Raw genomic sequence first — 24,778 nt, 5'->3', positions numbered from 1 at the left:
ACAAAAGCGATCTTGAAGCCATACGTAGCCTGCGTAGCCCGTGCTCAAAAAATGCCTTGAACCGCTAATCGTAGCCACAACATGCTATATCATGTCAGTCAGATCATTCAAATTGCTGCACTAAAGTGTACATTCTGTGAATATACGGGATATCATAAAACATTAGCGCTGGTTAGGCGCCGCTGCTTTCTACTGGCACTCAGCGTCCAAAATGGCGCCGGTCGCGCGGCGTCCGTGCCTGTGAACTCGTGAAAAGCTGAAAATACGAATGCATGCCTCAATTTCCACTACCACGGCTTCGTCCACAACTCCTCTGCTGTGACCAGCGATTTGTAGTCACCCACCATGGCTGCCAACATGTACCGTGTTGGAGGTATGTGACTTGCCGGCGATTGGGTATCTCGCTAGTTAGGGTTAATCGGCGGCAATTTTATGCAGTCTGCGTATTTGTGAACGTGAAATACATGCATTTCCAGCGTTATGGAAGTTGAAGGAAGGATTTTTCAAGTCTGTCGCATTTTTGCTTGAATGCGCAACAGTAGCGCAGAAAGCACTATCCTTAGTTTTCTTTTGGCGTCTTTTGCGATGCCGGCGCGTCAAATGCCGGACGTGAGGTGCGTACCGAGGTCTGCTTCATCGTTTCGAGTTGCCTTTAACGATCTTGGGCCGCTACGACAATCGCTTGATAAAGCTCTCGTCTGGAATGTCTTAGCTTCTTGGTAACTCTGCCCGTGTTTCCTTACTGAAATACACCTAACGAAGCCATTATAATAACGGCACAAAAACAAAAGATGCAGCCTATTAAAATACATTTGTAAATAATGCTGACGTCTTGCTTAAGAACCGAATAGCGTGTTACTTTTGGTGTCACTATGCAAGGAGTACCGGATAGCCGCTTCTATCGAGAACGAATGAAAGGTGCATTAGCCAAATTAACTAGCTAACTAGTAACTAGGGTGACGAGAACTTTCAGTACTAATTAAGTGCTGTTGCCATTAGACCTCGTGAGGCTCTTTCGCTTTTTTTCTTTCGCACTCACGAAAGAAAAAATGCTTCTGAGCTTAGGGAAACTTCAGCAGTAGCCTACCACTGGCATCCACTTATGGTAGCTGCTGAATATTTTATAATATATATGCCCTGATGATCATGCCTTGGCAAGCGTGACAGTAGTACGGCTCAGTAACGACATAAACTGTGGTTCAATAGCGGTGTTAAGGCAGACATGCTTTAATGTATGTGGCACCCATGCAGTATTGACAGTCATTGAGTGCTAATATTGCTGGCGTCAGTCCTCAGTTAATGTAATTTGCAGCCATACCCTTGTATAGAGTAAATGTTCAGTTGTTTTTGTGTTCGTGGATGTGCATAACAAATTTAAGAGCAATAGCCCTCTGTGACCATCGAAACAACACCTTTGACACCAGTGTGGTTTAGTGATGAGATGACCAAACATGCCCCATGGTGGCTGCCCACTCTCGTACGTTCTACTTGAAAACACACTACTTGCTGTAGATTATAAGGCGGTTGACACACGAGGTCTTTCCGCACGGCACGCCGGCAGGCAAGAGGCTTGCTGAAACAAACGGTGAGCTTTTGTTTGCACAAGTCCCAACTGGTGAGTTCCTCTTCGTGGGTTTCAAACCAGACGCGTGCCGTTACCACAAGGTAAAAGATCAGGTTAGCGAGCATGGTGGTCTGGTGTGAGTGATTGCTCGCGCTCACCCGTTTGTTTAGTTGAAGCCAATCTTTAACGACAGTGTTATCCGTCCTGGAAAAGGTGCCAGAGTCGGCCAGTTGTGCCAGGATGAAAGTCGGCGCTGGTGGCGACATGCCCAAAGCATTCTTGCTGTCAGCTGGCATTGCCGATGCAGCCAAGGAGCGCCCGCTTCATAAATCCGTCGTGTGTCTGGGAGAGCCCACAACCTCCACTAAAATGATTAGGGTGAGAAGAGAGGTTTAAATATATTTACAGTATTTACGTGTCCACTAGCCTGCAAGGCATACAAGATGGAAACCAGCCCCTGTGACATCAGCGAGTGTTGTCGTCTTCTGTACTGTCCTTAGCTTCATCTCTGGCAGTGCTTGGCAACAGTGTATTTAGATGGTTGTGTCATGATTTGCAGCTTTTTCTGTGCAGGATTTTGCTAGGCATAGGTTTGGACAGGTGTTTTCAACAGTTCAAAGCCTCTAAGTATAATCAAAGCTCTAGGCAAAAATGCTTGCCTGAATGTGCCACAGCTGAACACCCTAAGTAAGGGTGAACAGTTTACCCTTGTGAGGAAAAGTAACAGACCATCCTGCAGGTTTAGACCTCAATTTTTGCAGTAGTTGGAAGGGGTGCTGTTATTTCTACTTGGGGCTGTTCAGATGTGACTATGCCTCAGCTGAAGTATTAACAGGTGTTCCATCAAGTGGTGCCCAATCATGGTTTTAAAAATGCTAATGGTCTCTTAGTTCTGTGCATGGAAAAAGTGAAATAGACAAGCTTTTAAGCAAGTGAGTTATGCATGTTTTTGTTGATGCTGTGTACAAGTATTCTCCTACAACTGTACGGCAAGTTTTCTTTGCAAGAGCTGGAAAAATAAAATTGTTCAGCTTGGCACTGTGGTTGCTTACCTTGTTTTGAAGAAGCAAGTAGCATGCAATATTGCACATATGAAACAAAAAACGGTTATAAAATGGGCTTTCTTATGTGTACTATCAGTAAGTTGAAACGTCATTCTGCTCCAAGTCTGGAGCATTGGCTTTCATGTAAAAGACAAGCATTATGGTCAGCATTTTTCTTTTTTTAAATTGTTGACTGCCATTTAAGCTGGACTTTATTATACCAAGGCTTTGTGGGTACATTTGTGCAGTGCTGCCCTGGTTAGCTTTTCTAGCCTCTTGCATGCAACCTGACACATTCAGTTCTACCATCTCTCTGCAGACTATGTCTTCTTCGAGACTTCGTCCACTGCTCCCTTTCAAATCAGGAGGATTGAAGAACTCGTTAAGGTAAGCCTCGGTTTCGCATTTCGTGACTAGACACAAAGACGAGTTCAAGACGTGGCGCGACAGCCATTGTTTTTCGGCACCTGAGCATCTTGCCAGCTTCACTACAAAAAAATACTAAATAAGCTAGCAGTCTACATAATCGTTGGATAAGTTATGTTCCTTGTACAGCTAGGTATGTGTGGGGCTCATAAAAAATAATGCAGAAAGTAATGCCCCAGTCCCTTGGGGTGCTTTCGATTGCAATATAGCCCAGCAAAAATAAAATTTCCATACTGCAATTTGCTCCCCTCTGTAGCTTGTGCAACGGAGCCAATTGGTGAAAAATTTGCTCTTGATTAGGCTTGATGACGATTGAAAAGACCCCATGTGACAGGGGTATGAAATTATTTTTACTGCCATAGAGTGGTTTCATGAACCTGTCCGTGCTGGTCGTGTCAGAGTGTCTTTTGTGCTGGATGCTGCATGGCCTGCTTAGGGTACTTGGAAACCTTGATCAGAATGCTCCTGTCTGCATCTTGGCTGGTTCTTCAAGAAAGATGTTGCTCTAAAGCACCCTCTTCCCATCATTCCTATGCATACAACAGTAATTTAGTGTCAAAAAACATTATGGGGTTTCGCGTCTCATGACCACTTTCTGATTATGAGGCACACTGTAGTGGAGGACTCTGGTAATTTCGACCACCTGGGGTTTTTTATTGTGCACCTAAATCTAAGTACACGGGTGTTTTCGAATTTCGCCCCCATCGAAATACGAGTAATGTAGTGTCACTTTCTCATCTATGTAGTTGTAGTCAATTATATATCTATAAGGCAAAGGTTTTTGGTTATTCTTCAGTGCAGTGGACTTTTGAACCTTGCTTGCACTTTGCTGAAGGAGAAAGCTAATATTTCCAAAGTGCCTTTATGACCACCTCTTTCCTTACTGCATCCTGTCTGCTCAAGGTGGAGTGGCCACAGGAGTGGGCACTGGTTAAGTGCCTGTGATTGTTTAACAATGAGTAGGAAAATTTACAATGACTGATTAAGCATATGTGCAAAGCCAGAGTTGGCTGTGCCGAGCCAATCGTAACAGCAGAACTAACCACGATGGGCTTCTTTCAATCCTTGCAGACTGCCAACGGGAATGTGGAGGCCAAGGTGATGTGCTATTACCGCCGGCGGGACCTGTCACTAGAGAAGCCATTAGTGGGCGCCCTCGAGGAAGAGCAAGAGCGAGAGGCTGAGCAGCTGACAGAGAAGGAGCGCCACCAGCTCCGCCACCGGGAGCTGTTCCTGTCACGACAGGTGGAGACTCTGCCAGCCACCCACATCCGGGGCAAATGCTCTGTCACCCTGCTCAACGAGACCGAGTCCTTGCTCTCGTACCTGAACAAGGAGGATGCCTTCTTCTATGCCCTCGTCTATGACCCCCAGCAGAAGAGTTTGCTGGCCGACAGAGGTGAAATCCGCGTGGGCCAGCGCTACCAGGCTGAAGTGCCTCCCTGGACAGGGCTGCCCGCTGAAACAGGCGAAGGGGCTGACGACAGAGACAGTGCTCAGCTAGAGACGCTGGTGTACATCCCGTCACACGGTCTCTCCGACCGGCAGCTGGACCAATTCCTCATCGTGTGCCGGTCAGTGGGCACATTTGCACGTGCCCTCGACTGCTCGAGCTCCGTGAAGCAGCCCAGCCTCCACATGAGTGCGGCGGCGGCCTCACGAGACGTGACGCTGCTGCACGCCATGGAGCTGCTGCATCGCACGGGCTACGACCTGGCGCGGGCGGTGGCGGCCCTGGTGCCTCCTGGCGGGCCCGTGCTCTGCCGCGATGAGATGGAGGAGTGGTCGGCCTCAGAGGCCAACCTCTTTGAGGAGGCCCTTGAGAAGTACGGCAAGGACTTTGCAGACATCCGCCAGGACTTTTTGCCCTGGAAGAGCCTCAAGAACATTGTCGAGTACTACTACATGTGGAAGACCACCGACCGATACGTGCAGCAGAAGCGAGTGAAAGCCGTTGAAGCTGAGAGCAAGCTCAAGCAAGTCTACATCCCAAACTAGTGAGTGCTTCCCCCTCTCATCTGTGAACCCCCCTCATCTGCACGCCAGTCCCGTGGCTCTTCTCCACCCCTTCCTGCAGCATGGACCCATGTTACCTCACCCTGCTTGTCAGTCACTACAGCTGCTTGGCACTGCAAGAGCGCTTTAACCAGTATTTTGCAAATGATGCAACTTTGTGCAGCAACAACAAAGCTACGGGTGTCCTTGGAGGACCCGAAGGAGCCACAGCTGGCGGCCGCCCCTGCGAGAGCTGCTACAGTGAGTGTGCTCCACTGAACCTGCTCTCACTTTTATTGCTCTGCTGGGGCTGTCCCTCGCAAGCATATTGTGCCTGGCCTGTGGACACATGAAACAAAGGTATACTGCTGATGAGGAAAATCAGCGCAACAGAAACACAATGCACAAGGAAGGGGAGACAGAGAGAAGTGCTTGGTCTTTGCCTCTTCTTGCTTGCATTGTCTTTTTGTTGTGCTGATTTGCCTGATCAGCAGTGCAACACCAACTAGCCCAACAATTATTTGGCAGTATACTGGCCCAAGAAAAGCTATTATGTCATTAACGGGAAGGGGATTGGCTCAGTACTTGAATGATACTTTAGTGTCACCGTCATCAACTGAAGCACTCAGATTCTCTCTTTTCTGCTGTTCGTTCTCAATTTTGTTTGTCTTTCACACTTTCTTTTTTTTTTTCCAGCAGCCTTGCGCAAATTAATGTACAGCACTGAAGTAACTGATATCAGCTACAGGCTGGGGAAAAAAAGTTAAAATCACCTCGCCCCTGTTTCTCTTTCTCTGTGTTGTGTAGTTCACGCTGTTTTTATAAGATGTGCAACATTTACCAACTTGCCCTGTTTTCACTTCTACTCCCTGACCCTCAATATGCTATTGTGCATGCTAGCCAAGCATGCTACCACAGATCAATGCCTGCTTTTTGAAATGTGTTTCATAAAACAGCAGTGCTTCAGTACCAAATGTTGCGTCCAAGAAAAATATGTTGCAGTATTGTGTGTACCTTAAGTGTGCCGCATGCCATTTCAACTTGTGCATGTGTGTGCTCTATGTGTCTGAGGGTCAACTGCGACATTGCATTAAAAGCATGACTTTTGAAATTACAACATGTGACACACTGTTGCGACAGCAGAACACCACTCGAACTTTGTTATAGCAAAGTGGCATACAATGAAATGTAACGAAGTAAATTCAATAAGTGATGTCCAAAACTTGATGTCCTATGGCGTATTTCCGGTTCTCGAAATTGCTTCTTCATGTACAACCAGCCAAAGTGAAGCCCTTAATAAGATATCCGTTTTAAATCTAGAAGGTGTTGCCTTATGGGGCGCAGATTTAGACACAACAAGGTGAGGCGTGCAGAAAGGACACGTGAAGAGAAGCGGACAATACGAACGCCACTTCTCTTCTCATGTGTCCTGTCTGCACGCCTCACCTTTTTGCATAATGAATCCTTACGAACTAACTCAGCTTTCTGTCGTTCTTTGGACACAACCTATGCCCCTTGAAATTCCCATAGAGATCCATGTATTTGTCAATGGATATACCGAACCAGATTCACCTTCGAAAACCAAAACATACCAACCATTGTACACTGAGCATATCGCTTCCTGCCAGGTTCATCACGTGGTCGGTGGGGCAGTTGAAAATTCCCGTGTCGAATGCGCCATTGAGCAACAATGGTCGTCTTCGCTGCCGCGCACATAGTGGCTGTGCTCGATGGCCGCCCTCAAACGACGGCTCATCATAGCACTTACCTTTCTTGTTGCGGTGCATATCTTTGCGAAGCTAGACGTGCAGGCAGGCCTTTCAGGATTGTGATCTCAGAAGTCAGCCAGCTGCGCCGTAACACATATAGATGGTGGTACTTGTACATGGCATGCGAAAAACCAGTGCCTCCACTTCGCTATCTCTGTGTGACGTGCCGCGCAGGCTGGCACAGCACAGCGTGACTTCTAAGATTGCATTGGTGTTGTGTGCTAAGGCAATTACTTTGGAAATAGTGACTTTCACGTGCCAAATGCGTGTACTTGTTTGACCGACAGTAGTTCTGACACTGGACCAATATCGCTACCTTCACACAGTGGCAATAGCCTGCTGTCAGCCATTATACTTTTGACAGGTTTGCATGATGTAGCAGAAGTGAAACTATCTTTGAAAGTCATGGAGGTCGCCCAAGAATATTGTCCCAGCTGTGTAGTTGGTGCACCATGTTGTGTGCCACATGCTCGAACACAACAAGCTTCATTTGCATCGCAACATGCTAGCTGTTTCCTTCAACTGCGCTGCCGTTTTGCCAGTTTCTCGACAATTTGAGCTAGCCAAATAGAAAGAGAAGTGAACAGCCATCACATTACAACATGAGGGCATCGTAAAGGCTGCTGCATCAGGTACTAAAAAGTTCTGTGTTGCATACCCGGAGATTCGTTTGCTGTTGTTTTAGTAAATTTTCATCGCATACACAGTCGTGTTTGTCAGGCCATGGAGCTATAGTCTTAGCATGTTTAAAGTTGTGTGCTTCATTGGCCACATACTGTAGTAAAGCACAATACTCTATATCATGCAGTAATTTCAACTCTCCCTTCATCTTCATTATAACGAAGTTCGAGTGTGTCTCGGAGGTCACGTAAGCTCTGATGCACATGCAGAACTCCATCACAGTGTTGTGAAGTTGTCAGCATCACAGTTGTCACTGTTGGTGTGCTAGGTGAGCGACGTATGTAACCGTGAAGATGGCGTGAACTTCTGTTTTTGCCTTTCTGTCAAGCTTGCTGATGAAGGCAGCGCTACTTATCATTGCAGCCATGAACTCGGCCCAGTGGTATGCGTGGGGACCTGCACACATGCAGTGCCGTCTGTGTCAGTCCTGCTGGACCTACTGGAAGAAGTTTGGTGGCCTCAAATACCCAACCCGACTGGGTGAGCTCTGCACACATACTGTTTTAGACTTGGAACTACGATGGGCTCTATTCGAATGTTGTATCTGTGCCAGCTTAGACTATCACCAACCGCTGCTTTGGCAACTGCAATGTGCTAGAAACAGTAGGACATGCCTAGCTTAGTAGAGGTGAAAGGACCTAATGGAGCTGCTTACTTACAGGTTGTACGAAGCTGTTTTCACAAATCATGGATGTTTCAAGAAGCCCACTTTCTCTCCTTACACGTTACATATGCATCATTGAACTGGCTGAGCATAACCGCAGGCATAATATGCCTATGCACTGAAACTGGCTCAAATTTTGCATCTTCCTTGACCTGCCCACATAACCCTGCTGTACCAATGCCTTGCATGCACCTAATACAGTCGACAACCAATTTTTCATACATGGAGAAGGCCCAAAAAGCATTAATCAAACATCCCGAAAAGCAAATTTCAAGGAAAAGATTGATTGACGGTGGATGGATAGGTGGATGGATGGATGGATGGATGGATGGATGGATGGATGGATGGATGGATGGATGGATGGATGGATGGATGGATGGATGGATGGATGGATGGATGGATGGATGGATGGATGGATGGATGGATGGATGGATGGATGGATGGATGGATGGATGGGTGGGTGGGTGGTTGGGTGGATGGATGGGTGGATGGATGGATGGATGGATGGATGGATGGATGGATGTTAAGAGCATCCCCTTTGGAACAGGGTGGTGGGTTGCTCCACCAACATTTATTTTATTGCCTAATGTCCTACCTATGTTAAAAAAGAAAAAAATAATAGCATGATTAAGTCCCATAACAAATGTTTCTGAACCCCTATTGTGAACTTTGTTTTTGTATGCCTCTGTTAGTCGTTTCCATACTTTTCTTCCGCCAATTTTCCAGTCGCCTTTTACTAATCTCTATTGCAGCCATGTTTACTTTTCCCCTGCTCTCACTGAAACCAAGGGCTTCAAGGAAACCAGCAATTCCTAAATCGACCGCTGGACACATAGCTTCACATTCTAATACAACATGCGCCATCGTTTCCCTAGCTTTACCACAGCAAGCACATGCTTCTTCTTCCTTCTTATATCTCGCTTTATAGGTGCGTATTCTAAGGCATCCTGATCTCGCTTCGAAAAGTAATGAGCTTCCCTTTGAGTTATCATAAATTGTTTCTTTCCTGATTTTGTTTTTCCTTCTTAAGTAGTTACTCATGGCAGGTTTCTTTTCTATTGCCGCCACCCATGAGATTGTCTCAGCCTCTCTGGCATTCTGCTTCGCGTTCTTCATTGCTGTGTTGCTCACCATACAGGCCGCATACTTGCTGGTAAGCTTCGTACGTAGTTCTTTTCCTCCACTGTGAATCAATGTTATTCCTGTGCAAATACTTAAACAATCTCTCAGCCCATTTACTTTCTTCCATATTCCTCAGTCGTTCTTAATAATTAATTTTACTGTGAGCTTCCCTCACACTTGCTTTAAAACTTGTCCAGCCCACATCACCCTGCACAACTTCAGTTGTAGTCTTCCCGTGAGCTCCCAATGCGAGGCGTCACACTGACCTTTAGTTGCCGAGTCCTGATTGTACCCCTTACTTCAAGCAAACATCCGCATTTCCAAATGTAAGTCCTGGAATCATTGCACCTTTCCAGATGAACTGGAGCACCGCGTACCTATTGTATCCCCATATTGCTCTGTGTTTCATTATGGCCGCATTTCTCTTCCCCGTTACTGTTATTGTTCTTTCCTGTGTTTCCATATATATCTATTGCCTTCGTTTATCCATATACCAAGGTGTTTATATTCTTTTACGCGTGGTATTTCCTGGCCCTGTATTGTCACTGTATGTTCGCTGTTTTCATTGAATACCATAACACCTGATTTTTGAACGCTTAATTTCATACCTAACTTATTGCCTTCCTGTGCACAACAGATTTTAACCAGATGTTGCATATCACTTTGCTTGTCAGCTAGCAACACAATGCAAAATAGTGAGCACAAAAATAGTTTGCAAAATAGTGAGCGCCATCTGGCGCACAACAGGCAAAGTTGCAGCGCTCTGCGTGCAAGAGCATGTGGTTAGAAAGTGAGTTTCGTTTCTCGGCTTCTGCCGGGCCTCTTCCACGGCAACTGCGTGTGTTCATTGAGACAAAAATAACGGAATACTCCGCCGCTTTGTCCCAGTTCTCGTACATGACATAGACCTCCGACTTCTCGAAGTGTATCATTCAAACTGATTGCGTGTGGAAGTATCTGCTTTCTAAAACTGCCACTATTCACCAGATTCATCGAGGCTCGGCACTGAAGGAAGATTACGTTAAAAATATTGCTTATTCGGAGGCAGCTGATGGTAACACGAAACTGATACAAGCGACAGGCACTCCTTCAACAAAGAACGGAGTGCACATCGTTGAAACACTGCCGATGTATTGCTGAGTGTCCACACTTGGTTTCACAGACTGGCCGCACGGAGCGACCACTGTGCAAGGCCTTATTTACTCTTTGCTGCCAACGGAGTATAGGGAGAACCAAGTCTATGTTCACTTAACTGTGACATAATTGTCCAGATGCAAAAATGCTCATGAAAATAAATGCTTTATGACTTGCGGCGTTTTCATTGCAAGCATTGTTGGCTGCTGCTTCGACAACCAGGAGGAAGTCGGCGGGCCGAGCGTGATGCTCCGCTTAGGAAAGTTCAACGTACTGATATGGACGATCTGCAACAAAGTTTCACAGAGCTGTTTGACCACGTGGATGATCATGTGGAGCGGTGCGGAGTCACGTAATGCACGGTCCCTGCGTTTCTCTGTCACGCTGACCGGCTTTAAGGGGGGACCTGGTGCACGAGCAGAACTTTATTCTTATTAACTCTGGAGATTTGAAACTTCCAGCTTATATTCAGTTTAGTGAGCTGATTGCAAATATGTAATCAGTTTTTTTCTATGGTTAACAGAAAAAAGTTATGCAATCTTTAGTATTATAAATTTGGAATGTGACTTGCAAGAAATTTATTGTACTGAGAGATCTAAAATTAACTAGGTATGTTTTTGAATGTTTGAAGAGTGCACATATAAAGTTTTGTATTTCTATCTACATAGCCAAAAGTTATCAAAATTTGAATTAGCAACTTTGGAACACTATTTTTTGTTGTTAATGCTGGCAAGATTTGAAAAAGTTGCATTACACTAGCATACTGTTTTATAGTTTTGTTGCACTCTCTGACTGTTCAGCATTCAGAAAAAAGAAAATCATGCAAATCAAAGAACTAGCAGAGACACAGTGCACATCCCAAATCTTCGGGTGTGCGAAAATCATGATCTGAGAAAAACGCAAAAAAACGTTTAGCAATCTGAAAAATCCTTTTTATGTGACAAAATCATGGAAGTCACCACAAAAAGGAATCAGAATGCTCCTGGAGAATAGTCCGAAGCAGGCTTTTCTTTGCGTCTCTTCTTGATGGCTTGCTGGAATGCTGCTGATGATGCGCGCTTTTTGTCTGCATTGACCACACGGCGGCTGTCTTTCACGGCTGCTCGCCTTTGTTTGTAGCCCATGCAGCTCACTGAATATGTGCGAGCTAGACTGGTGGCTTCTGAGGTTGAACCGCTCATTTTGAACCAAATCCAACAATTCTTGACAGTGCAAAACTTCTTTCTGTTCTTCTGTCAACACTTTCGGCACAAGCTTCGTGCAGACCTCGTGCATTTGCAGATCCTAGGTCACTATCTCATGTACCGCAAATGTGGACATGTGTAGGAAGTCAGCAATTTGCTGGATGCTCACTCGACGGTCGGAACGCAAAACTTTATGCACACGATCCACGTTTCTGTTGGTTCTGGTCATTGTTGAGCGTGTGGTAGCTGCGACGGCGTGGAGACACTGGAGCATCTTCTGCTTCATTGCCCGGCCTCCGGGACCGAGAGGGAGGCTCTGTACGCCTCCTACCGCCGATGTGGCTTGCCATCCACCACCCTGCAGTGCCTACTCTTCCCCAATGCTCACAGCTCCATCACCAAGCGTGCATTTTCGGCATTGATGGAATTCTGTGAAGCAACACACTTTCAGAGCGTGGCTGTAGGCCCCGCAAATGCTTAGCTATATTATGTCTCTTTTTTTTCTTACTATTCCGGTCTCTCTTTCCTTCTTACTTCCGGTCTCTATCTCCTTCATCGTTTTCTCCCTATACCCCTTTCCCCGTGCAGTGCTGTTGAGGTTTCCTCCTGTCAGAGGCAGTTACGGCACTGCACTTATTTCTTCCATTTCTCTTTAAAAATCACTTCACACACACACACACACATCGAGAACAGGGTTCGTCGACGACCTCCTCCCGGCCCTCCCTGAACACCTTGTGCCCTTGTGCCACCTTCCGGACTTTGACCTTGAAATGCAGTTGTCCTTGAAGGCCTCTAGAAGCATCTGGAATGTTTCGGTTGAATTCTCTCCAAGGTTCATGCAAAACTTGATAGCGTACCTCTGTTCAAGCGAATGCTCCATCGTGTCATGTTATTTGCTCACACTGCTCGGAGTAAACTGGCGACTGGGTGCATTAGCAGGGTAGAACCCTCGCCAAATCTCCCGACTGGTTTTACTGCGCTGCCATGGATAGTCGCGTCATAATAAAATCATGTGCATTACTTTCATAATGGACCCTTTTTGTCAGTTTCTGTGGATAGACAAGATGTCTGTGGTGCACGATGTCCAGTCAGTCAAGGAGGTTCGAATAATTGGTCGGGGACTGATATGGTTAGGACAGACGCCACATTGGCATTCAAAGTCTTTCAAGTAAGAATCTGTCCCCGTGCTGCTTAGCAAAACTCGAATTGCTTGTCTGTGCACACGCAGAGTCAGCAGATGTGCTTGGCTCGGAACGGCTGCCCGCTGGCATGGCGTCGCACCGACCGCATCGGTGCACCGTGACCGGATGTGGAAAGGTGAGTGGTTGGGGCCTCACTACACATCAGTGCTTCCCTTTCTGAAACTTAGCATGAGCATGCCTCCTTCACTGTTCTGCGTAGGAGTTCAAGCTGAAGGCTCACCTGGCGCGCCACTGCGCCACAGCCCACGGCCTGGCGCTGCGTGCTGGAAGCCCGCGGCCCGTGGTCAAGACGCGCGCCGCCTTTTACTTGTGCACCACCGCACTGACACGCATGGCACGGCGGCTGGCAGGCCCAGCAGCGCTGCGGCCCCGCCATGCGGCCCGCAATCCATTTTTGCCAGTGAATGCGGCGGCAATCCGGCTCGAGGTGCAGGGCAAGCTGGACCCAGCCGTGCTGGCAGCGACGCCATCTGCAGCGGCTGCAGCAGCTGCCGCACTGGCTGCTGCCCGTCGCCGTCCTCGCGAGCGCGGTGCTGTGGTAGATGTGTCGCACCGGCTGGGCACGCCCAATTTGCCACGGCCCGAGTGGTTGCACCCGACGCCGCGTGAGCAGATCCCAACGCCCGCACGCCACGCATTCCCTCCGCCGGCTGAGCGGCCTCCTCCACTGCTACTTCACCACCAGCCACCACCGCAGCAGCAGCGTAAGCGACCTGCCCCAGAGCAGGCCACTGGCCCACCGGGCGGACCCAGGCGCCGGCTGGGACCACCCCCTCCTACAGTGCCCTTGAATGGGGGCCGACCCAAGGTTGCCACCATCACGCGGCTGGGCGGCGGCCGCAAGCACCTCATTTCATGGGTGGACGCGCCTGACGACCTGTACTTTGTCGCCACCGAAGCCACCAGGTGAGGGATGCCGATATAGGAGGAAAGGGTGGTTCTTACAATACATGTATTACTTGTAGTTGGTGATAACCATAAACATTCAGTTCAAGGCTTGCCCACAAAACCGCCTACACCTGCTGCGTGCACCGCCACGTGTTGACACATTGTTCCGGAGAGATGCCTATATTGAAAGAAGGTTGCCTCTAACGTGATGGCACAGATGTGAGCAAGGATTCTTTTGCATCTGTGCAACTTCCCTGAACGTATTTGCCACTGCATCTTTAGGTTGTCATGGGCTATAGACAAAAACCTGGCACCATTGAGATTAAATAGCAGTTTCATGACAGTGCTACCACTTTGGGAATGCAAGGTTTGGCTAGTCTTGAAAATGGCTTGGCTCAAAATGTTGTCACGGCTGTTAATTGATGAGATGCAGAGGACTAGCAATTGGGAAAGATGCACCAGAAAGACTCACTTGGATTGCAGTGTAGAAGTTTACAACCCAAATATGAGGTAGAAGCTCACTCATACGTTTTAGGGAAAAACGTGGGAAAAGGCTTTCTAACTAGGAAAACCATGATTTGAAGTCACTAAAAAATTACGGAACTCAACTGTAGCCCCTTCAGTCGTGGCGTTCATGTTTGTGGATGTGACTTATTTCTGCCATTACTGCACAGTGGTTGCAAGGAATAGACCATGAACATTAAACTTTGAGTACATTGAACATTTCTTAAACTACAACCATTTCACTTCTGAGTGAAATGTATTGCTTCAGACAACCGCTTTGGTGAAAGCACTACTATGTTTGAACGGGATGTTTGGTGTGGCACGTTTTGGTAGTAATTGCAAAATATTATTTTTTTCCCTTGTTGTAATGCTTGCACCCAATAATTAACCTTCGCATAAAATTCGGGCGGGTGATTTTATTTTTTAATGAAGAAACATAGCATGACTGACTGTACCATCAATGAATAGGTAATTACTATGTAGTAATTTTGATAGGTCACTACAAAAAGCACAGAACTATTCTTCCACCTTGACTTGCTTTCTATGCAGTCTCCAGCAATTTGGCACAACATTGTGTAACTTTCACACAGTTTTCGACAATCGATTATAATTCATGACTGAAGGGGGTCGTTGACATCCACGTAATGCAAAGCATTGCGTGAATCGTTGTGGCACGAGATGCCGACGTGCAACGAGCTGGCGGGGCCCGAGCAGCTTGAGACACACATTGTCGTTTTTATGGCTTCAGCAAGCTTATGTTCGTGCTCCTCTAATTTGGCCTGAGCCAGCAGCTTCTTCACGTGGCAAGTTTTGACATGCTCACTCGGTGCACGGCATGAGAGGCCGACGTGTGTCGAGCTGGTGAGGCCCGAGCGGCCCAATACACCAGTTTTCGTTTTTCTATTGCATGGTGTTTCCGAAACTAAATCAAGCTGGTGGTCTTCACCAGAATACGATGCCGCCATAGCAAAACACGATCCTCACTTCATGCTGCCTACCGATTCATGCTACCGATTTTTCGGACCTGCTCGTTAATTCGGACGCCTTTGCGGAACCGTCACGGTACCCCATAGAGTCAATTTATAAGAACGTCTGAAATTTTGGATGCAAAAGCCCTTCGCCGTCTGATTTTCTAGATTTTTTGCTATGACTGCAGGTCCGAAACTGCATTGATCGAAGCTACCACCGCCGCCATATTTTTTATCTCGCTGCCTCGAACAGGTGCTCTCGCACGCTGATCGGCTGGCAGCCATAGCCACTACCGCAGCAACACTAGGCCTAGCTTGTACCAAGCTTCTTGCTGTTTGGTGCCGTGTTTTTCTTTAAAACAATTTGCAGCTGTTAGCAGTGGCGCCCAAATCCTTGCCAATGGCTTCGAAGCTCGGGAAGCACGACCCGTTGCATAATTCCTGTTCTTGGAAATCATCTTCGCCTCAATATAGCAGTGTTACGCGGTGAAGCACACACGAAGTAGTGCGTTGAAGCATACCAAGCGTGGGGAAGAAGCAATTGTCACGGGACACTGGATGTATTTCTTAATTATAAACGCAAGCATGTGCCGTCTTCTGCCACAGTATGAACACAGATATGCCTAATAATTGTGCTGGCAGGCCTTTGGAGCCATTACAGATGTGCCTGTGGCAATTTGAGCCCTTGGAGGCAGTAAAGGGTTGGGCTTCGAAAGGGCGGTCGGGTATCAGCAACAAAAATTAAGGTTTTACGCCGAATTGACTCATATCTATTCCCAGTGGCCACACGAAACACTGGAAGCTGACAAACTGCCTCACAACGAAAGCAAGTGTACGGGATGGTACAAATGTTGTTCTTGACTATCACCATCTTTGTGACACACCGTACGGAGTCATCCCATCTCAGCGCTGTTTATTGACGCATAGTCTATTGTCGAGCTTCTAGCATTGTTATTGGGCATAATACACATGTTGTCTAGTGCAGTAAAGCATATCAAAGCACATCTGTCATTTGGAATGCACATATGACATTTGCCATCACTTTTTGTCTTGTGCCTGATGATGCAAATTGTTCTAGCTCATTTGTAATTTTATGTCTGTCTTGCGCCCAGACACATATCTTTGTTCTTGTTAGGCTACAAAATTTTATTTGTTTACAAAATCAAGTTCCTTGCCTACTTAAATAAATATGTTTGCAACACACTGTGCATGGTATACCATCCGTTGAAAGGCAAGCTTAATTGGTTGCTGTTCGCTTTGTGTCTCACTTCATTCGTGAGCAGCACTTACTGATTGCACAGTAATAACAAGCTTTGCCAAATGGCTACAGATTACTGCTGTGTTACTCCAAGTGTTTCAAAAAGACAAATTTTTCTTCTCCGAAACTTATCCAAAAATGCTAAGAACTGTGTTTGCTACCATGTGCCCAGCAATATATTCGATTTGATTCGAATATTTGTATTCAAGCAAATATAGGAACATTTTTTAATTTAGTACGAATGATAAAAATATAATATTTGATAATGAAACTTTTAGAATAGTTGCACACCCCTAGTTATTTCCTTCTAAAAGCGCGCAGTATCCTTTCAGTGGTGCTATGCATGCATGCTGTGGCACAGATAGGTGAGGAGGCTTATCATAATAAGATGGGTGGTGATAGCTGTGAATGCGGGGCACGATGGCCAATGAGGAGATTTCCTTGTACTGGAATAGAAAACTGAGTGCGTGCTGGCATTTTCACATGACAAGGGCGGGTGAGTGCTGCTGGGAAGCTGCTGCCGTGGGCGGCTGCTATTTTTAATAGCACACTCTGCGCTTTTCTTTGTTTATGCAAGATCTAGTGGCCAGAAAACATTTTATATGATCGCACTTTGGCAATGTACTGAACATTAGTGCCAAAAGATCATGTTTTCCAGGAATGTATCAACCAGCAAAAAAGACGCGCAACTTCTGTATTGGGTCATTTTTTGTGTTCTCTATTGCAAATTTTGGTGCCAAGAAATTGTGCGGTACGGGGTTTTATCAACGAGGTTCTGCTGTATCTGACTTGATCCTAATTTATATCTTTAAAGAAGTGAAGTTTAATAATGCCCATACAAAGTTCTCACCTCAGTTTGAAACCACCTACGACAGGAAAACCTCCTTAATACGACCCTTGATGATTAGCAAATTAGGATAATACAGACTTTGGTCCTGGGAGGCAGATGCATTATTTTATGGATTCAAACTCTCATTTAATTCTGACATATATGGCTGCACATTGGTTAATTCGGATAGCTCTAGAAGCTTGGTGAGAGCAGAGCACAGCAAATATGTAACGCAAAAGAGCAGTAACGGCTATAGTGTCCAACTGCAACGAAGTAGAAAGCGAAGCGAAGTGGAAGTCATATGTGAATAACTGGAACAGCAGAACGCTTCATGCCTTTTTGTGCCCTTATAGCCTTTATTCTTGCATTTACCACCGAGCATAACACCGCGTTGGCCGCATTCCTTCATAGCTGCATGGTCGCTGTCCATGGTCACGTTGATAGTGACTGCAGTTTCAGCCACACTTACTGCAACAAACAGTAGTTTCATTTGCATTCAGTGTGTATGTTGGCCATGTGCCTTCTGAACTTCAGATGGTGGCACACACAATATCTGCACTTCCGTGACAATGCACATCGCAGTGGGTGAACACAAAATGCACTCATGTCCTCGACTGGTTCTTCCGCAGTGCTGGAGTTGTGAAACACGAAAAATTGTTGCCCTCGAAATTAGTTTTTCCGGCCTGCCCAATCTTCAGACATTCTTGCGACCCTGTTCGTACTCAAGAACTCGTTTGGTGACTGTATTTACTTTCTGCACACAAACCGAAGAGCCAAGGAGCGACAGTGCACATGCGCTCTGTGCAGACCATACGGGGGGGGGCCAGAGCAAAAGGCTTCTCCGTAGCCTTGGCAACCCCCGTGCGCCTGCTGAGCAAGAATGCTGCTGCTGCCCCCCTTCCCCCCCTTCCGTTCCTTGTTTGTTCGTTTGCTTCGTGTATCCTCTATCTTCTCTGCATTGACCTTGTCGCACTCCCTTCGGCGGTGCAACTCACCGAGAAGTGCACTAGCTGCGTCACCTCACGTGGCTGCACTATAAATGGTTGCATATACTTTGGGTTCTATGGGAAGGTAAACAGGAGTCAGAAAAGACCCCATTATATTCGGTCCTGCACTATAAGTGGTTAAGTGTTCTGAGCTGTACTACACACCTACTGCGGTTTTTACATTTTTAACTTCGGGCTTGTTGACAGAGTAACGAGTTATGTCTAGCACTGGAGTGTCACGAACTGCTCTTTTGTTTAGCGCACCTATTTTGAGCCAGTGTTTCTCGCAATATTGCTAGCACACTGTGCAACTGCATGGGCCAAGTTTGTCATACTGGTTGCCTCGTGCTTACATAATCCTAACTTAGCGATATTTTCTATCCTAGCAACTGGTTTGCTCCCTTGGTTCATCCGAGCTGCCGTGCCGTGTAGTGCACATAGTAATGGTCAACACTAACAGTGTAATATGGAATTTCTGCGGTAACTAATGTCACTGACACGTTTGCATCACTGACTGTTCACCTAATGTGGGGTTATACGAGCAGAGTTCTGTGGGGTTCTTACCTGTGCTCTTGGGACAAAGGAATGACAACACAGTAGTGCAAACAATCACAAGGGCATTTATTGCGCCTTTCATAGACTAATGCCTGCTAGCCGAGTTGCTATCAACAAAACATGCCGACGGGCGCGCGACAAATCGCGGAAGTCGGACTCACTGCGACCGGATAACGAGCGAAAATGTTTGCCCCATGCTAGACAGCAATGTCTGGTCGTTTGCGCGTACAGTTACGCGAACGGCGGCACATTCGAACGATCTTGTTCGTCCATTCCAAGGTAGGCTTCACGAGACGGTCTCGCAGAAACATGGATTGGTGCACTCGCAGAACGTCCGTACCGCTTGCAGATCCAGAGCCAAAAAAGAAGAGCCTTCTCCTTTTTGCGCCCAAGTAACCCAGCCATTAGATGTCATTAAGAGCAACACTCGCGCCATCTCTTGTACTACCCTGCAAGCATATCGACCGCAGCGGTAAAGCCATGCAGTGAAGCCAGATTACAGGAGATGGGAGCTATGCGAGAAAACAAACATATCAGGGGATGCGTGAGAGTCGTATATCCCCACAGTCCTAAGAGACGCGAGCAACTTGGCATGCTTTTCTCGCCAAGCAGCTGTCAGCACAGAAGTCCTCCTGCCGAAACGAGTGTTACTGACTGTTAAAGAATGGGAATGCCATAATGCTCTGAAGAGAGGTCGAAGCTTATGCTTCAGCCACAGATGCTGTGAGGAAACAAGCAGCAACTGCCAAAGGTGAAAAGTGCTGAGGCCACTTGGAAGTACAGTCGCTGACAGATAGTTTGGACATGCTTGATTATTTGGACAGTTTTTTGGCACCACCACCGGCCCAATAGACTTCATCTATAGAGACAAAAATTTTTGACACCGTACTGCGCGTTGTTCAATAATTCATACTTCACCTGCATCATTGTATACTAATACAGCCACTGAGCTTCGCAGAAAAAGCTTTATTTTTGTTTCGATACAATGCTGGCATAGTCACCGGCACATTCTCGAAAGTGATACTGGCAAAGCCTAGTCGATCTGTAGTCATTGGCTGCGACAAGCCTAACCAAGCAGCTTAGTTGTAATGGCTGCAGTTTGTTGTGCAAGTTCTAGCATTTGTTCCTTTACGTGTTAAATAGTGGCAAGGTCCCAGGAGACTTCTTTGAGTGTTATTAATTTTTGTGGCTCAGAATCTCCAAGCAACTTCAAACGGCGCCAACTCCACACTTGGTGTCCTGAAACAGGGGCGGTGATGAGCAAAGTGTGAGCACAGTGACTGTTCCGAAAAAACCTGTGATCGTTTGACTGTTGTTAGTGCGGTCAAAGGATGGAGCTTTAGTGCATTCATTTATTGTTCGTCCTTTTCTGTGGCAACAGCACGACAGTGGTTGAAATACAGGCTAACCAAGTTACAAGCAAATCTATGTGCACACGGCAATGCAATGCAATGCAAGCTTTCTGGGCATTTGTGAAATAGACATTTATTATCTGGTGAACTCAATATTGTGGAATCCCATGTACTATTCAGACTTTAGAGCAGTACCCACTGAGTCCCGAGTTATTGGTCAGTGACTGTATGGAGTGCAAGGACACTAACCACACAGACAGGATGTCTACCAACCGGGAAAACGGGGAATTCTCAGGGATTTTGAATAGTCTGGAAATACTCGGGGAAAACTCAGGGAATTTGTGCTTCTATCGGGGAAAATTAGCTGCAATTTTATTGAAAGGGAACGAAAGTTGCAGTAATGCTGGCTCATGTAACAGAGAGGAATCGTAATGAATCGTCTTTTGACGCCGTGTCGTCGGCTGGAGGAGTTTACAGTCAATGGCCGACTTTTCGGATGCCTGACGGTTCCGCGGCATTATCACGTACCCCATAGAATCAATGTCTAAGAACGTCTGAAATTTTGGACGCGAAAGCCCTTCGCCGTCCGATATTCCGGACTTTTTGCCGCGACCGCAGGTCCGAAACGGCATTAGTAATCAAAGCCACTACTGCCGCCGTTTTGATTACCTCGCCACCTTGGCAAACGCTAAGCCTTGCTGCTTCAACGTTCGTTTTAAAGCTTCTTGCCGTTCGGCGCCGTGTTTTTCATTGAAAGAATTTGCCGCTGTAAGCAGTGGCACTGACTCTGTCTTTGTGGTCCTCGCGATTGGCTTCGAAGCTCGGAAAGTATGGCGCGTTGCATAATGGGGGAGGCCGCTTCCCAAAAGTCAGCTTTGCCTCAATACAAGTGTTACGCGGTGAAGCATAACAAGCGTGGGAAGGGGCAATTGTCACGGGACACAGTATCCATTCCTTAATTATACACGCGTCCATCCACAATCTCCTGTCACAGTACGGACACCGATATGCCTAATAAGCGTGATCGTAGGCCTTTTCGGATGTGCCTGTGGCAATTTGAGCCTTTAATGGCAGTAAAAGACATGCATTCATTTTTACGGACTGCCCGATCTTACAAACGTTCTCACGGCCCTTAGGGAGTCCGAAAAATCGGACGTTGACTGCACAGCTGATGAAGAGGATGCTTCGAATGGTCCGTGGGGCGAAAGCACGGTTGAAGGAGGACGAGAACAGAAAGGACCGACGCATTGAGGAATGAACGGGAAAGAAAGCCTGTTGCTGCTTTTTTCGAGGAGCTTGAGCTCAAAAAACGAAGTATTGGCTGACGCTGGAATGCAGGTGTTACTCATCCAAACTGAAATAAACTCGCTAAAGCAGTGAAATGCAACACTGAGCTGTTGTACGCAGGCCAAGAGTATGCCAGGAGAGTTGAGGGTGACACACCAGCTGTTGAGAATCTCATTTGTGACAAAGTTCGGGCCTCACACCAATCAGCTTGCTATAAATTGATAAATGTAGCTCATATGACCTTCAGTCACGGCGTGCACATTTGTAGACACGACCTATTTTTGCCATTTCTGTGGAGTGGTAGCAAGGAATACAGCATGAACATTAAGCTTACGGCAAATTGAAGGTTCTGTTAACCTAAATTACATCCATTTTTCTTCTGAGTGATATGTATCGTTGGAGTATCGCTTTGGTGAAGGCACTACCATGTTTTATTCGACGTTTGATGTGGCGCATGTCGGTAGTAACCTTGAAATATATATATATATATATATTTTTTTTCTTTCTTGAAATGCTTGAGGCTAATGAATAACTTGTGCATGTAATTCGAGCGGGGGATTTAATCCTTTTTATGAAGAAGCATAGCATGACTGACTTTACAATATTCAAATATTTAGTTACTCTAATTATAATGACTCATCATAAGATGCGCAAAGAGTCGTTCTATCAGCTTGATTTGCTTTCAGTGGAGTCTCAAGCACCACCTGTGTTTCCCACACATGTATTGACAGTCGATCATAATTCGTGACTGAAGTGGATATTCGAAAACACTTGTTTATGTGTGTATCTCATTTTTATCCATATTTGAGAATGTTCCACTCGATTTGCAACGAGTTTTACCATTTTTTCCAAAGTTATTTTATTCGCTGTGCATTTTACTAACCGCTCGCTACAGATTTGTTTAATATAATATAGATGGTACTCCTTACTATTCAAACTGGATTAAGTCATTTCTTAGCATGCTTACTAGAGAGTGACAGCATTGGGCGACATAGTATCAGCCTGTCTTGATATAAAACACAAGTTCTGTGTCACTCAGGGAATTTTGCAAGGGCACTCAGGGAAAACCTAGAAAACTCAGTGAATTTGGAAATGTCAACTTGATAGACACCCTGACAGAGCAGAAAGCTGCAGTTTCCGCTAGAAAACAGTGAAACCTGTCAAGATACCCATGTTCTTTATTGTCGTGCATGCAGAATTCCCATGGGCTTCCGTGGAAATCTTTTTAAGCAACAGATGTACATATTGAGCGGCCTCACAACAAAGTCTGCAGTTATGCAAAAATTCAGTTCAGATGACTTCTTCTATGGCAACATAGAGAACGTGGAGAAAGATAATCGCACCTGTCTAGATGTAGTTGCCTGGAAAATTTTGTAAACACACAATAACTGAAGGGCATGGTGCACATCATCAGTGCCTTGCCTAGAGCTGCCTCGTTTTCGTTGCTTGGCATTTGCAACATGGTGGAATGACGTTTCAATCTAGTTGAGGTGCAGCAGGGGATGTGTCTTTGTTATGACATTGCCGGGAAATCGGTGCACTTCCGAGTGACTCACGCAGTGCAGCAGATGCCCTGATGGAGAGAGTATTTTGATGCATTTGCAGTTATCTTGCACATGACATTGCAGATACCATTGCTCATGGCTTTCACAGTACAGGCAGAAATTTGTTGGTTGGATCATTATGAAGTTCTTGACAAAGCTGGTACTACTGCCAATATGATGGTTGTAACAATGCGAGTGAGAACTGTCTATGGTGACTGGAGTCGTGCCAGCCAACATGGAAGCAAATGGTTTCAAAGTGTCGTCATTAATGGTGCTATGGCAAAGTAAATACCATATTTACTCATTTCTTTAATGCGCACATCTCAGGAAGAACTCACTAAAGTATGGCACATATATTGGAATTCAGCACAATATCAAAACTGCAATAGATGATGTCCAAATTCCATCCCCTAGTCTCAAAACCAATGCTTTGCCGTACTACAAGTGTTTCTAGTTTTGTCATTGTTGGACACTCCCTTTAGCTGGTGTTCAAATCGTACCGCCTGCTGCGGCCTCATTTTTAACCTCCTGCTGCGGCCTAAGTTTTAAATTTTCTTTTTCCAATTGACAGCAAATCGCTATTTCTATATCTCTTCATGAAAATACGGTGAGGAAACTATTTGCAGTTTGCATTTTTTCAAAGTATGAAAATTTATGTGTGCATTAGAATTTGAACATTGCATTATTCTTTACTGGCTATGAAAAATTCGGTGTGCATTATGATCGGGTAAATATGAAGGATCCGTGCCATATAGGATCAAAAGCACAGGAAGTGGTAGTTAATAAATTTATTTTTAGGTTGTACTGGCCATGTTGGGTATTTGCCATGTTGGGCAGATCTTTAAAACTACTATTTCACCCCTGACTGATTCTTCCATAGAACACCAAAAAACATGCAATGTGATGGTGTAGTTCAGACCACGTCTGAAAGCGCTGGGCATTGCTACTCATTAAGCTCGCACATTCCCCACAAGTGTAGCATGGATCGTTGAAATAGAAGCATTCTTATTATTATTTCTTTGCAGGCGTCTTCGGCGGCAGCTGAGTACGGCCGAGCTACGGCGCTGGGCCCGGCGGCCTTGCCGCAGTCGGGCACCGCCAGACCAGATTGTCATCCTGGACTGAGCTAGCGCAGGCTGCACGGGTGCCGCTCTTCAGGGCAGCTGAAGGCCTGGCGGAATGGGGCCCACTCGCGAAGCGCCAGGTTCACCCTGCGCCGAGACACAAGTTGGTGGTGGCGGAAGACTATGCCTGGGTGTACGTGTGCCAAGAGAGGAACTGCTTGTGTGCTGTTCTCACCTGTCCCTGGCTCGTGGTCCTTCTTCTCCCTCAGCACACATGCCCTGCGTACGCGCCACAGTTTAGGGCTCGTTAACACTGGCAGTGGAGGAAGCGGAACCGTGAAGCGTGGCTTTCAAAGTGAATGAACCGCCAGTGAATGAACGGCGCCTTCTCGACGCGTAACTGCGGAGTCGCGCACATGCGGAAGGAACGAGACTGGTAGAACAAAGTTCACTGGCATTAAAATCGTTGAACCTCGAGCAAGCATAGTTATCGCCATCTGCTTTCGAGAGGTTCCGCAACACGGTTCTGCTTCCACCAGTGTGACGCACCTGCATAGGCACTCACCGTGGCGAAAGCAAGTGAGAAGAGCTGGTCATCTGACGCGTGCGGCAGTGCAGCTAGTTGGAGTCCTGGGCTGCCCTGCTGCCGCTGCTTGTACAGCTGCATGTGCATTTTTTTATTATTATTTTTGGTGGCCAGTAAAAACATGCAGGACTGTTGTCTAAGAGCCAACCTGTCCATTTGTGTGTGTGAAACAT

General features: G+C 46.3%; 2 protein-coding genes across 2 annotated transcripts in view; one reads left to right on the top strand and one right to left on the bottom strand.

Annotated features, from left to right (window-relative positions):
* The first annotated feature begins 31 nt into the window (after positions 1-31).
* MTA1-like (metastasis associated 1-like) lies at positions 32-24,747 on the top strand. Its single transcript, XM_075675390.1, has 8 exons — positions 32-373; positions 2,927-2,994; positions 4,105-5,030; positions 5,213-5,289; positions 7,842-7,958; positions 12,811-12,899; positions 12,984-13,690; positions 23,981-24,747. The coding sequence occupies exons 1-8, from the start codon at positions 346-348 to the stop codon at positions 24,078-24,080; spliced, it is 2,112 nt and encodes a 703-aa protein (XP_075531505.1). The 5' UTR covers positions 32-345; the 3' UTR covers positions 24,081-24,747.
* Positions 23,941-24,778, bottom strand: part of LOC142564395 (neprilysin-1-like) — a 34,438-nt gene continuing 33,600 nt past the window's right edge. Inside the window, exon 13 of the mRNA XM_075675391.1 lies at positions 23,941-24,680. Coding sequence (XP_075531506.1) covers positions 24,507-24,680 — 174 coding nt within the window. The 3' untranslated portion in view covers positions 23,941-24,506. The remainder of the gene's footprint in view (positions 24,681-24,778) is intronic.

This window comes from Dermacentor variabilis, chromosome 11, assembly GCF_050947875.1.
Source record: "Dermacentor variabilis isolate Ectoservices chromosome 11, ASM5094787v1, whole genome shotgun sequence".
NCBI classification, from domain to species: Eukaryota; Metazoa; Arthropoda; class Arachnida; order Ixodida; family Ixodidae; genus Dermacentor; species Dermacentor variabilis.
This window is presented reverse-complemented; position numbering and strand designations above follow the sequence as displayed.

Excerpts from the sequence above, each read along its gene's own strand:
- MTA1-like (XM_075675390.1), top strand. The coding sequence starts at position 346 with ATGGCTGCCAACATGTACCGTGTTGGAG. Across the intron at positions 374-2,926 it reads CAACATGTACCGTGTTGGAG|ACTATGTCTTCTTCGAGACT; the intron begins GTATGTGACTTG and ends ATCTCTCTGCAG. Across the intron at positions 12,900-12,983 it reads CCGTGACCGGATGTGGAAAG|GAGTTCAAGCTGAAGGCTCA; the intron begins GTGAGTGGTTGG and ends TGTTCTGCGTAG.